Here is a 15,130-nt window from a genome sequence, read left to right as displayed (position 1 = left end):
CTGGACTTTGTTGTACACAATCAAACTTCTTGAACTTCAATGTGTCAAGTCATAAATTTTGGAATTGCTAAATTGTAAGTTAATAACAAACTCCAATGTGAATTAAGAAATGTTTGAATAAGTAAGGAAATAAGATAAATAAAAATATAATCCAACACAAAAATAATTTTTATACTTAGTTATAAGACAAGTTTTGGGACTGAATGTGAGTACTTAGATAAATTATAAGAACCAAAAGAAACTTGAGGTTTAATGACACATTGTCAAATTTTAAAATATGATAAAGGATGGGAATAGTCAGGCATACCAAAAATGGTGGAAGAAAGGCAGCAAATTTCCTGGCATCTCATATATTCCCTAAACAATTTTTTAAAAATTCAAAATTAATTCAAAAGTAGCAGAACCCATAGAAGATGGGATGAAACTATTTCCCCTCTCAAGAAAACCTAGAAAGTCAGCAGAAGAGTTCTGTCCCACAGAGATGAGAATGGAACACAGTCAAGCACGGGAAAAATTCTAGCAAGTTCGCAGCAGGCTAGCCCAGTGCAAGCTTGGAGCAGAGCTTGGGGACAACTGAATCAACAACAGCAGCTTCTAGAATTCTCAGCCCACAAATAGTAAAAGGGGTGAGACAACTGGTCAAAAGAAGAATAGAAGGGTCCTGTTGCTGGTGCTGCTTGCAGGACTCCTTTTATGCCTTGTGCATACACAGGTTGCACCCTTAGGTCATAGTCCTAAGGCAATAAGAGGCACTAAAATCCCACAGCTTACACATTCATAGGAGTGGGGAACCTGGTCACAGTTCCAATGCACCGAAAAGAGCTCACAGACCAGAGCAGAGGCCAGGAGAGAAGTAAGCACACCTTTCCTTAGAGCATACCACCTTAAAAGAACTGAAAATTTTCAGACCCCCAGAGCTAGGTCCAAAAATAAGCAACTGCAAAAAAAAAAAAAGTTTTGGAATGTGCGTCCTCCACCCTAAGAGCAGAGACCAACTTTAACATAAGTTAAAAGTCAAGAAAGAGGCTGGGACAATGGTGAAACGACAACAAAAAAGAACCCAAACATAGAAATTTGTTATGGTAACAAGTAAAATTAAAATACAAACTCAAAAGCCAAAAACAAAGTCAAAATATCCTAGACCTCAAAAATAAAATGAATTGGTCTCAGCCTACAAAAGAATTCCTAAAAGAGGTCAAAAAGGATTTTTAAAATCATATAAGAGAGGGAGATGAAAATTGAAAAAAGTGAGAATAATGCAAGAAAATCAGGGGAAGGATCAGTAGCTTGGTAAAGGAGGCACAAAAACATACTGTAGAAAATAACATCTTAAACAGAATAGGCCAACTGGGAAAAGAGGCTCAAAAATCCACTGAAGAGAACTATTTAAAAAGCAGAAATGGCCTCATGGGAAAAAATATATACAAAAATTCATTGAAGAAAATAACTCTTTAAAAAAGTAGAGTTGGCAACTGGAAAAGGATATACAAAAGTATTGAAGAAAATAATTCCTTACAAATCAGAATTGGGCAAGTGGAATCTAATGACTCCATGAGACTCCAAAAAACAAAAAACAAAAAATCAAAAGAATTAAAAAATTAAAGAAAACATGAAATATCTCATTGGGGAAAAAAAAACACTAACCTGGAAAATAGACCCAGGAGAAATACTTTAAGAATTGTTAGACTACCTGAACATCATCATAAAAAAAGAGCCTAGATATTATCTTTCAGGAAATTATTAAGGAAAACTGCCTTGATAGTCTATGACCACTGGGAAAAATAAAAATGGAAAGAATACATTGATTACCACCTGAAAGAGATCCTAAAAAAACTGCCAGGAATATTATAACCAAATTCCAAAACTCCCAAGTGAAGAAGAAAATATTATCAGCAGCTAGAAAGAAACAATTGAAATACTAAAGAGTCACAGTAAGGATAACATAAGATTTAGCAGCTTCTGGATTAAAGGATCAGAAGGGAAAAGGGCATTCAATAAAATAGAGTATTTTAAAGCATTCCTGATGAAAAGACAGAGCTGAATAAAAAATTAACTTTTCAAATAGAAGACTGACGAGAGGTATAAAAAGGGAAACGAGAAAAAAAGAAATCATAAGGAATTGAAAATGTCTGAAATTCCTTAATAATCATTATTAGGACAATTAGAAGGAGTATACATAGACCAAGGATATCGCTATTAGTTGAAGATGATGGGATGATATCTAAAAGAATAAAATTAAATGATGATGATAAAGAGGAAAATACTATGAGAAGGGTGAAGGGAGAGGTAAAATGGGGACAAATTATCTCATATAAAAGAGTCAGGAAAGAGCTTTTTCAGTGGCAGTGATGATGAGATAGTTTGTGAAGAATGTTTGAACCTTACTTCCTAAAATATCCCCCACACCTGGAAGATAGAGTTTGTATGTGTGTTGTTGTGAATCCTTTGTTTTCAAAGAGGACCACAGTCATCAAAATTCAGTGGCAGGACCAAAGGAAAGACAACTAGTGATGGCTTACAATGCAGTGGATGATCTTGGCTTTTCTGATGTCTAATCAAGCTCTAAGTGTTTCATAATACCTGCTTCAACCACCTTCATGGTTGTTTAAAAAACTGTTTTAAATCACCCATTTCACCAGAGGAAGACTCGACATGCCTGGGGTAGGCACCCCCTAAATTCACCAGCAAGTAGAAGGCGTGTCAGACTAAACCTGGTTTAATCCACTGAAATGGATTTACTGCGGTGTGGCTGCTGGGCATGCTACACCTTCTTGGAGCCACAGGTGAGAGCTACATGGCAAGTGGACATCCAATGAGGAGAGCAGCCTTGAAAAGGGCTTGGCAAGCCCTCACAGCAGAGGCGTTTGTCCCCCTTGAACACTTTATCCACCCTTGTACATATGTTTCATATATTTGTAGCCATATTGTCAAGTTTTCCAGAGATATGGGTGCCTCCAGTGAGTGGGCAAAGTCAGCAGAGTTTTCATAACGTCCAGTACCTTCTGATACCACTGTCTTAGAGAGTGTGCTTGATGGAGATTAGGAGTCTGGCAATTAAAACAATCAAATTGAAAATTAGGAAGGATCATTGACAAGGGAATCAAGTACAGCTGTCTGCTGTCTGCTGATGAATAGAATAGGATACGTTCACTAGAGCTATCAATACTGAAATTAGAATTTTGGAAATAAGATAGATGTTAACATTTGACTGAAAAAAGAAGGTATTATTTCATACTTGTTGCTAAGCTATCACTCTTCATTCAGTACCATTATGCAGATTTTCTCAGAGATTTTTCATTTAATCAATTTCACATTTCCCTTAAATGATCTCAGTGAAAATCTCATACAATCTGTTTCATGCTGTAAAAAATGGCTATTTCCTCGATGTTTTTATGTGATGTTAGCTGAGTGATATTTGCAAGTAAATGATACTACTTCATTTTTTGGTTGGCTAAGCTGGATCAATATTGTGTGTTAAAATGAATGCATCATTAATAAGGACTACTTCAGAGACTTACTGTTCAGAAAAAATGCTGGGAAAAGACTATAAAAATAAAGAAACAAATAATTTTAAGATGTGTGTATGTTTGTGTGTGTATAAATGGCAAGAGAATGTAATTCTAAAGATTTTGTTCTTCTGGGAATATACGTGTTTCCTAAATATATGAAGTATAATGGAATTATGACAATTTTGATTAATCTTAGCACCTTTCTAAACTGAAAAATGCATCTCCAGAAATATTTAATGCTACTTACATTTTTACTTGCATTTTTCACTATAAAATATTGATAGCTTTTTTCATAGTCATGTCTAATACTATAAAAGAAAAAAATCCCTTTTGCCAAAAATGAAATGATCATAGATTAAACTCAACTGACACTGAGAAATTGGTTGGGCAATTATGGTGCGATAAAAACACCACAATCATATTGAGTTTCATTTTTCTAAATTCTTTATATTCAATAATTTGAGTTGGAATTCACATGCTACATACAACTAGCTATGTTTAATTTATATTTAAAAGATGCATCGTAGCATTTCTTCACTAATATATAATTCTTTAAAAAATCAAAATAAGTTATGCAATAATCATTTGTTTAAAGCAAGTCTTCATAATTTCAACACTTGAAAGTCATATTAGTGCTAAAGTGAAGGGAATAAAGTTAATTTTTTATATTTAATATCAAATTACTCAATAAACATTGGTTTGATTCAATTCAACAAATAACTATTAACTACCCATCATGTCCTGCCATATTAGGAGGACACCATGTGGCAAATTTATGGGAAGACGTGGACAAGTTGCCAAAGCAAGAATAGATGAGTTGCAATCTTCTCTGGTGGAAATACCCAGATCAATTAGATTAGAAATCCATTTGAATACGTGCCTGTGTGCAAGACAGTGTGCTAATTTCTGGAGACACAAATACAAATATTTTTAAAGTCCCTGCCATTTAATTTTCATTATAGTAGGGGAACAAATGTTTACTCTTAGGATTCTATACAATTTGAGGGAGAAAACCTTGACAATTAAGATCAGAAATTACTTTCCATGGAGAGTGGTATTTGAGACTTTCTTTGAAGGAAATGAAGGATTCTAAGAGGCAGAGGGAAGGAAAGAGTGCATGTGGGACAGGTGAAGAGGAAGGCAGAAAGGCAGAAGCAAGAGATAGACTGCTACATTCAGAGAACAGCAAGGTGGCCAGTTTGGCTAGGACAAAGAATACATTTAGGGAAGTGATAACAAAATAAGCCTAGGAAGAAAGGTTGAAGCTAGACTGTGAAAGACTTGAAATGTCCTTAATGCATAAAATACAGCTGATATTTCATCTCAGAGGCATTTGGGAGCCAATGAAGCTTCTTGAATGGGAGAGTGGCATGTTTCAACCTTTATCTGAGAAAGATCATTTTGGCAAATCTATTGACTATATATTGAAGAGGGAGAATGAAAGCCAAAGAAAGCAGTTAGAAAACTATTTTAACAATATCAGTGACATCTGATCAATGTCTGAACTCTCACACTGAGCATCCTGAGCTTTGGCCATGTGATTATCCTGCATTCTGTACATTCAAGCAAGTTGTTCTTTGAGCTTGAATGTGTTTCTTCTTCACGTCTTCTTGTCAGAATCTTCACTTCTTTTAAGACTCATCTCAGTTGTCTCTTCTTCCTTGAAGTCTTACTTGATCTAAAATGATAAAAGTGTTCTTTCTGTCCCCAAGATTTCTTAGAGAATTTTGCCTGTATCTCTCCTGTGTACCTATCACTTCCAACCTTATCTGTGTGTATACAATAGCATATATGTTTATATATACATGTATGTTTATATATGCATGCATACATACACTTTTAGGATGGGGACTCTGTCATTTATCTTGTATCCCCAGCATTTATCAGCGTGGAGTTTAATTGAGTTATATAAGTACATATGTATGTCTGTATACATAATATCGAGTTGAACGATTATATATTAATTTAGTAGCTGGTGTAGGAATCTTATTTTGAAGACCACATGCTGAATTCCTTTGAAATATTCTTGCATTTAATAAATATATTTGTGATGTGTGCTGTTGAAGGAGACCTACTGTAAATGAATAGATATGTCATGCACAGAAGTGTATCTGATATTTAAAAAATAAAAACAAGAATGTAGATATTAAATCAAATGTTATTTTTCATTCTGCTTCAGTCTATAATGCCATTTAAATTGTATGGGGGTTTTAGGTTATGTAGAAGTTTGGATTATTTATTTATTTTCCATTTTAATGTATTTCTCTAGCTCGTTTGACAGCAAATTTGTTTACCAACAAAGAGGGCTTGGACCAATTGAAGAGGATACTATTCTTGTGATAGACCCAAATAATGCTGCAGTGCTTCAGTCAACTGGGAAAAATCTGTGAGTTTTTCTGTTTTGTTGTTCTTTCTAAGGCTTCTACCAAGTGTCATATATAAATATACATGTATATAGATGACATTGATGGAATTCGATAAGTAGTATAGGATATCTATCATCAGAAACCTTCTAGACCTTCCTGTTCTCTAACTTATCTAGAATCATAGAACCTTGAAACTACATGTAGAGTCCTAGAAAATTCCCAGTTCTAGGATCATCGGTTTTAGAATTGGAAGAAACCTCAGAAGCCATCTAGTCAAGGGTAGGTATGTTGAGTCAGCTCATGTAGTTAAATTTCCAGTGTGATCATTCAAACCGTCTTCCCCAGAAATGGCAAATACTGCAAATAAGAGCTTGATTCAGTGTTACTTTTTTTATTGTCTAAACTTAAGAAACTACTGAATAAAAAAAGTTAATGATAACAAATTTAGTTGTAAAGCGTATTTCAGAGAGCAGGTTGTTAAACATTTACCAGTATACCACAGCATCCAATTCAATTTTTTTAAATATAGAAATGAGAAAATTAGTCCAGAGAGGCCAAAGGAACAAAAGATCTTAAATTTAGAGTAATAATGGATGGGAGGGGCCATCAAGTTCAAATCCCACATTTTACAGATTAGGAAACTGAGACAAAGAAAGTGATTTTCCCAAGGTCTGAGCAAGTGTCTGAGGTGGGGTGTGGAACCAAGTCTTCTTGACTCCAGTCTTTCTGCTCTATTATACGGCTTTCCCAGGGGAAGTCGCCTGTCCCAAAGGTTTTCACATTTTTCATGACCAGAGAACAGCCAGAGTGGGACAAGAGCCCAAGTCTCTTGACTCTGACAGCACTTTTCCCTTCATAACCGCCCTGAGTAACTAGAGAAGTAACGTGGCCTCTTTCCTATAGATGTCCGAATACCTTGGTAGATATGGCTAGTAGAGTGGCCCTGTGCAATCTGGCTGTGAGAGCCGCTGCTTGTCTTATCTGAACCCCAAAGGCCAGGACTTTGGGTGGGCTGAAGGGAGTGGGGCACTGGTTTTCAGCACAGAGAGCAAAGAAAACGTATTTTAGTCTTACCAGTGTGGACTGCTATTTTCTGGTTACTCGCGCCTGACTACTTAAGAACAGATTTGGCAGCTTCATCAACGGGCAACTACGCATAAGAAGACAACTCTGAGGCTCTTCCACACATCCATCCACCTGGCCATGTTGCCGCTAAAAGGGCAATAACAGATGTTGGAGGGGCTGAGGGGAAAACAAGCACATTAATGTCCTGTTGGTAGAGCTGGCAACTGGCACGGCCATTCTGAAGACTCTTCAGAACTATGCTCCCCAAAGTGACTAAGCGGGGGCAGCTGGGTGGCTCAGTGGATGGAGAGCCAGGCTTAGAGATGGGAGGTCCTGGGTTCAAATGTGACCTCAGATATTTCTTAGCTGAGTGACCGGATAAGTCACTTAACCCCATTGCCTAGCCTTCCTGCTCTTCTGACTTGGAACCAATACACAATGTTATTAAGATGGAAGGTGAGGGTTTAAAAAAAGTTGCTAAGCTATGTGTAACCCAGTGATATTTCCACAATAATCCAGAGAGACTTTTTTTTTTACAAAAGGAAAAGGAATATACAGAAATATTCATGGCATTTTTTTTGGTGGCAAAGAATTATAAACTGAGGGGATGCTAATCAAAGATGGCTGAACCAGTTATGCTATAACCTATGGGACAAAATACTATTGTGCAGTAAGAAATGAAGGAGATAGTGTTGGAGAAACGTGGGCCGACTTGCATGAACTAATGCCAAGTAAATAAAATGGAACTAGGAGAAAAAATTATGCAATAGCAATAATAGTGCAAAGTCAGCCACTTTGAAGACTTAGGTTGATACAATGATCAGTCACGATTCTGGAGAATTCAAAATGGAGCATGCTGCCCACTGGCTGAAAGAGAAGTTGTGAACTAAGACTACAGAGGGGGGATTTGTATTGTATTTGTATTTGCCTCAGTGGAATCATTGTTTTGTTTTCCCTTCCCTCACACACTCACTTACTCGGTAGACTGCATACTCTTTTAGGGTAGAGATTATTTTCCCTTTCTTTATCTTTCTATCCTCTGTAGCTAGCACTGGCCATGGAAGGTGCTTAGAGGAAATGCTTTAAAGCAATTCAATGAAATGGACTGCTTTAGAAGATTGAGTTTAGAGTGATTTAGAATATCCTGAACAGCTCTAAAATCATTTAAACTCCTTTTCCTGCAGAAAACGTTCAAGCTACTAATCTGTGAAAAGAAGAAACCAAAAAGTAAATAATAGAAAATTAACCCAACTGGAAAGAGTCTGAAAAGTGTCATGTATGAGCATCCTCACCCTAAAGCCGTACTACCCTACATAGTGGATCTGGTGTGAAAGTAGGCAGATTCCTACTTCCGGAGTGTAGTATATGCACACGTAGCCTTCAAGATAAAATGATCGTTATTACCCGGAACTCTTGGGTTTTCAAACATATCAATAACACGCTGGTTTTGCCAGTTCTTTTTCCATGATCACATTTTCATTCTGCCCTTCTTTTTCTAATCCGTATATTTAAATTTTAGTTATTGACTGCTCTCTAAGACGTCAGTGAATCTTTAGACAAATATGTTTGGGTAACTCTCTGGGTAACTCTGGGTAACTCAAGCTGCTGTTATTTCTTCCTCTTAGAAAGCAAAGCATGTTAAACTCTGAAAGAACAGCCGCTCTTCCTGCATTCATCTGTCCATATTTTCTCCAAGACTCGTTTGTTAAAACAGAATTTGTATTTCATCATCATAGGATAGATCTTGCTGCTTTCACATGGTTCCCCATTTAAATAATACATTTAGAGGTAGAAAAGACCGTAGGAAAAACATAGCGAAACCACCTCATTTCACAAATCCGCTGGGGGCAGCTGGGTGGCTCAGCAGATGGAGACCCAGGGCTAAACTGGCCTCGGACACTTCCTAGCTGGGTGACCCTGGGCAAGTCAGTTACTTACTTCTGCCTTGGCACCAATACACAGTATGGATGACAAGACAGCGGTTTCGGGTTCAAAAAAGGTAGGGTGGGAACTATGGGAGCCCCACAGAGGTCCATGAATTGCTCAAGGTCCTCCATCTCGTAGTTGGCAGAGCCAGGACCCAACTCACTTCCCCCAAGTTCAAATCCAAATTCTCTCTGTTCTGATAAGTGACACTTTACTTGAGCTTGACCTAGTCTCTCCTATCATTTATTTAGCGATGTCGTTATCGATTGTTAGTTAATCATTTTAGAATGTCACGTGAAATGGAACTACTGGGATCCCATTCATTTTCTCAGCTGACAAAGGATGCCATTGTTTTTGTTTTACAGGTTTTACTTGCCACATGGCTTGAGTATAGATACAGATGGAAATTACTGGGTCACAGACGTAGCTCTTCATCAGGTATTTGTATGCATTAGCAAAAAATCAAATCAAATAAAACGGAACAGTAATCCCTTTGCTCTTTGTCTTAAATGCCTTCTGAAAACCCTCCGGGCATTACAAAGAGAAGTGAATATGGAACACGAAGCTTATTGAGCTATTCTTTCAAATGGCCATTTTCTGCCTCTTCTGACAGCCAGTTAGGGAAGCTCGATGGACGTGTGATGAATAGCTAAAGGGCACGACTGACGACGGGCTTTTCCCCATAAATAAATCAAGACCTCCATTCAAAGGGCTCTCGCAGCACCTCAGACATATCTCTTTTCGGGGGAGTTCAGGGAATGGGATACGTGTGCCAGGATGGGAAACGACGGGACTTCTTACAGCCTCCTGTCAACTGTCAAACAAATGAGTTCATAGGTGTTGAGAGCAAGCTGTAGGCAAAGCCTTGTGAGCGAGCGGCCATGGTCCCTGCGCTTGTGAAGCTGAGCCTGGCCGAGCTCGTCTAACTCGGACGGTCTCTTGGAGTGCCATTGATCTAAGGGCGTTTGGAGGCGGCTCTCTTGGGATGCGGGTGTGTCTGCAATAACTGCCTGCCCCTCCTCTCCTCTCTCTGTCCAAGGTGTTCAAACTAGACCCAAGGAACAAAGGGAGCCCTCTGCTAATTTTGGGAAGAAGCATGCAGCCAGGCAGTGACAAGAGTCACTTCTGTCAACCCACCGATGTGGCTGTGGATCCAGTGACTGGCACCATCTATGTGTCTGACGGCTACTGCAATAGTCGGATTGTCCAGTTCTCCAAGGACGGAGTGTTTATGTCGCAGTGGGGAGAAGGTATCAATCTAGGCTTTCGCCTTCCCAATCGGAATTCTGTGCTGTTTGGCACTAGTAAAGAAGCAAGGACTAGAATAGAATCATGTCTGAGTAAAGAAGCCGAGTCATCTGGAAATCTTTCATTTACAAGCAAAATAATAAAAAACTCACATTTATATAAAGTGTCCCCAAAGTTTGGGCACTATTTCAATGGCTTAAAGCTGCCTGAAGAATTTTAGGACAAGCAATGCCTACCTAGATACTTAGAACCAAGGCTTTCCATCTGGGCAAGCAAGTCCTTCTCTGATACAGATTGGAAATCCCTCCATTCTATTTTATCTTGCAAAATTCTTTTCCAAATATTTCCATGAATTCCCCATAGACAATCTGGCCAGTGCTCTTGAGGCTTCCCATTGGTCCTTTTAATATGTTCTGGGTATAAACTAATGAAGCAGTTGGGCTGTTCATCTCTTTTGCTCTTCATTTCTTATCTTTAAACAGCCCGCCTCCTTTTCTGATTATATATGCACCAGATGATGTCTCACGAGCAAATAATTATGGATGTTACACCACAATCTATGGAAACACATATTTTGTATCTTCTTTCTGTTGGCCTTGGTTCACTAAATTTTGAATATTCTGAAGTTATCTTGTTTCATGATTCATATTAGTGTTCCTGAAGCATTCAAGAAAAAACAATCTATTGAAAATAAAAATATTTTACATATAATTAATCTTCCTTGAAAAAAATAAGAAAAAAGATTCAATGTATTTGTGGGTAAGAGAAACCATGGAATAAGCCAGTAAGGTGTTTTATCCTCAGAACTACAGAATTCATATCACACTAAATTTTCCAAAAATGGACTTGGAGGTGATTTTTTTTTAATATTATGTGTCTGGTATTTTCTATTATAGAGTCTTCAGGGGACAATCCTAAACCAGGCCAGTTCCAAGTTCCTCACAGCTTGACCCTTGTGCCTCATTTTGGCCAATTATGTGTGGCCGATCGAGAAAACGGTCGTATTCAGTGCTTTAAAACAGAAACCAAAGAATTTGTACGAGAGATCAAGCATACAGCATTTGGGAGAAATGTATTTGCAATTTCATATACACCAGGTATTTCATATTTGTTTTCGTTATTTTAATCATATTCGGCTTCATTCAAAAACATTTTCTCATACTTTTGCATTCTTTTCTCTTATCTTTTCCCTGACATTGTCTTGCAAATCAGATCTAAATTTTTTTTTGTATATCTAGACCATATTTACCCCCCAATTATAAGGAATAAGAAATTTGTTTTTAAAAATGACTACAATCTTGAAAAAAAGAAAATATTACCACAATATTCATCTTTCATTAATTTTGGTCTTGAATAATTGAATAGTTAAATTGACAATTTAATGATTATATCTACTCTCATCATCAACAGTTGTTAGCATATGATGAAGTCAATAATCAATATGTATTCATTCCTTTTATGCACAAGAGGAAAAGGGGAAAATTAATAATCTACCCCAAAGAAAGAGAGAAATCCATAAAAAGTAAGGTTTTTTTAAATCATATCCAGAGAGATTAATAAATACCTGAAATATTTTTATTTTGTTTTTAGGTGCCTGTTTCAAGTCTATAATTTATATAGTCAGCCCTAAATTCAAAATTAGGTGGTTAGCTCTCAAAATTTAAGTACTAAAGGCAACGTTTTGGGTTGATAAACTCTATGATGGTATTATTAACCAGCAATTTTGAGAGAAAGTGGTCAAGGACATCCATCACAAAGGGCTTTTCCTACATCTTTCCTAGAATGGTAGGGAGTCAATTAGAAGGATCTTGGAAGTTGGTCGCATAGATATATCTATCCTCCTACTCTTGTTGGAGGAATATAGCTCTCCTCTTTCTGAGCTTCTGCCTCACTTATTTCTATTTTTCTGATATTGGGGAATCCCCAAATTCAAATTTCTGGACCCACTTCAGAGGCTAAAGAGCCACTAATATTCAATGTCACCATTTGATTTCCTCTTCCTTATGCCTCTACACAGACCACATGCATCATCAAAGAATGCTGACCAGGGACTTCAGATTGATGTTCACAGTATTATGTGATCTTGAAGAAATTAGAATTTATTTCAATTAGAAATTATTATTCTTTTAATTATTCAGTTGTTTCAATTATTGTAGTCAGTTATTCCATTTAATAAGTTAATTATGTTATTCAGTTAAAAATTTCAATTAGAAACATTTCATGAACATATTAGATCTGGACACATCAGGGCCAGAGTGCCTACAGCCTTGTTGATACCAGCATTTCCTTTCAGAAATTCCAAAGTCACTTTGGTGTATGCCAAATTTGGGCAATTTTTAAAATTTTAATTTTATTTCATCAAGTTAGAACATTATTCTTTGGTTAGAAGAATCATATTCTATTCCTCCCTACCCTCCCCCCACCCTTCCTGTAGCCAAAACGCAACTCCACTGAGTATTACAGGTGTCCTTGATCAGAACCTATTTCCATGTTGTTGATTCTTACACTAGGATGTTCATTTAGAGTCTCCATCCCCAGCCATATCCCCTCAACCCATGTGATCAGGTGTTTTTTCTTTGGTGTTTTTACTCCCATAGTTTTTCCTCTGAATGTGGATAGTGGTCTTTCTCATAGATCCCTCCAAGTTGTTCAGGGTCCCTGCACTGCCACTAATGGAGAAGTCTATTACATATGATCATGCTACAATGTATCAGTCTCTGTGTACAATGTTCTCCTGGTTCTGCTCCTCTCGCTCTGCATCACTTCCTGGAGGTCGTTCCAGTCTCCATGGAATTCCTCCACTTTATTATCCCTTTGAGCACAATAGTATTCCATCACCAACATATACCACAATGTGTTCAGCCATTCCCCAATTGAAGGGCATCCCCTCATTTTCCAATTTTTTGCCACCACAAAGAGCAGCTATGAATGTTCTTGTACAAGTCTTTTTCCTTATTAGCTCTCTGGGGTACAAACCCAGCAGTGCTATGGCTGGATCAGAGGGCAGACAGTCTCTTAGCGCCCTTTGGGCATAGTTCCAAATTGCCCTCCCGAATGGCTGGATCCATTCACAACTCCACCAGCAATGCATTAATGTCCGACTTTGCCACATCCCCTCCAGCATTCATTACTTTCCTCTGCTGTCATGTTAGCCAATCTGCTAGGTGTGAGGTGATACCTCAGAGTTGTTTTGATTTGCATCTCTCTGATTATAAGAGATTTGGAGCACTTTTTCATGTGCTTATTAATGGTTTTGATTTCTTTGACTGAAAATTACCCTTTCAAATCCTTTTCCCATTTATCAATTGGAGAATGGCTTGACTTTTTGTAAAATTGATTTAGCTCTTTGTAAATTTGAGTCATTAGACCTTTGTCAGAGGTTTTTTTTATGAAAATTGTTTCCCAATTATTTGCTTCACTTCTAATTTTGGTTACATTGGTTTTGTTTGTGCAAAACCTTTTTAATTTGATATGATCAAAATTATTTATTTTACATTTTGTGATTTTTTTCTAACTCTTGATTGGTCTTAAAATCTTTCCTTTCCCAAAGATCTGACATGTATACTATTCTGTGTTCACCTAATTTGCTTACAGTTTCCTTCTTTATATTCCGGTCATTCACCCATTCTGAGTTTATCTTGGTGTAGGGTGTGAGATGTTGATCCAACCCCTATCTCTCCCATACTACCTTCCAATTTTCCCAGCAGCTTTTATCAAATGGTGGATTTTTGTCCCAAAAGCTGGAATCTTTCAGTTTATCATAGACTGACTTACTGAGGTCTATTCCATTGATCCTCCTTTCTGTCTCTTAGCCAGTACCAAATTGTTTTGATGACCACTGCTTTATAGTATAGTTTGAGATCTGGGGCTGCAAGACCACCTTCCTTTGCATTTTTTTTTATGATTTCCCTGGATATCCTTGATCTTTTGTTCTTACAAATGACCTTTGTTATGGGTTTTTTTCTAATTCAGTAAAAAAAAGAAGTTTTTTTGTAGTTCAATGGGTATGGCACTAAATAATTAAATAAGTTTGGGTAGGATGGTCATTTTTATTATGTTAGCTCATCCTACCCATGAGTAGTTGATGTTTTTCCAATTGTTTAGATCTAGTTTTAATTATATGGAAAGTGTTTTGTAGTTGTGTTCATATAGTTCCTCTGTTTGTCTCAGCAGATAGATTCTTTAAGTACTTTATATTGTCTAGGGTGATTTTAAATGGAATTTCTCTTTCTAATTCTTGCTGCTGAGATGTGTTGGAGATATATAGAGATGCTGATGACTTAGGTGGGTTTATTTTGTATCCTGCTACTTTGCTAAAGTCGTTGATTATTTCGATTAGCTTTTTAGTTGATTCTCTGGGATTCTTTAAGTGGACCATCATATCATCCACAAAGAGCAATAACTTGGTCTCCTCATTGCCAATTTTAATACCTTCAATTTCTTTTCTCTAATTGCTACTGCTAGTGTTTCTAGTACAATATTAAATAATAAAGGTGAAAATGAGCATCCTTGTTTTACTCTTGATCTTATTGGGAAGGCTCCTAGTTTATCCCCATTGCAGATGATGTTTGCTGATGGTTTTAGATATATACTGTTTATTATTTTTAGGAAAGGCCCTTCTATTCTTATACTTTCTAGTGTTTTCAGTAGGAATGAGTGTAAATTTGGACAATTTTTGTCACTCAAAACTTTAAGTCAAATCCTTCTGGTGGTTGTAATGTATATTATTCACATGCCTCTCATAAAATAACTAAGATATGACAGTCTCGTGTACTCCTCTATCCAATACAATAGTGTAGTCCACATCATCAATCTTTTCTGTTACCTCCTTAAAGGGCTTATGACACCAAGTGGAAAAGACTCATCAGTAATTATTGATAAGGTCATATTTATTGCTTATAGGAACCAATAAAATTTTCTTCTTTAGCTCTTAACCCATATCCTTTTCCTGAAATTGGTCCCACAACCTTTAGCTTCCAGACCATCAGAAATACATTCTCTTTACTTGGATCTATG

The 15,130-nt window shown here is 37.0% G+C and overlaps 1 protein-coding gene across 20 annotated transcripts in view; it reads left to right on the top strand.

The window, feature by feature from the left end:
- PAM (peptidylglycine alpha-amidating monooxygenase) overlaps positions 1-15,130 on the top strand; it is a 393,336-nt gene that overhangs the window by 355,149 nt on the left and 23,057 nt on the right. For all 20 annotated transcript variants that reach the window (XM_001380031.4, XM_056824985.1, XM_056824993.1 and 17 more), the window contains 4 exons: positions 5,779-5,895; positions 9,232-9,304; positions 9,906-10,116; positions 11,011-11,211. In XM_001380031.4, coding sequence (XP_001380068.1) covers positions 5,779-5,895; positions 9,232-9,304; positions 9,906-10,116; positions 11,011-11,211 — 602 coding nt within the window. The remainder of the gene's footprint in view (positions 1-5,778; positions 5,896-9,231; positions 9,305-9,905; positions 10,117-11,010; positions 11,212-15,130) is intronic.

Source organism: Monodelphis domestica, chromosome 3, assembly GCF_027887165.1.
Source record: "Monodelphis domestica isolate mMonDom1 chromosome 3, mMonDom1.pri, whole genome shotgun sequence".
NCBI classification, from domain to species: domain Eukaryota; kingdom Metazoa; phylum Chordata; class Mammalia; order Didelphimorphia; family Didelphidae; genus Monodelphis; species Monodelphis domestica.
Note: the sequence above shows the minus strand (reverse complement) of the source record. Positions and strands in the feature narration are given on the sequence as shown.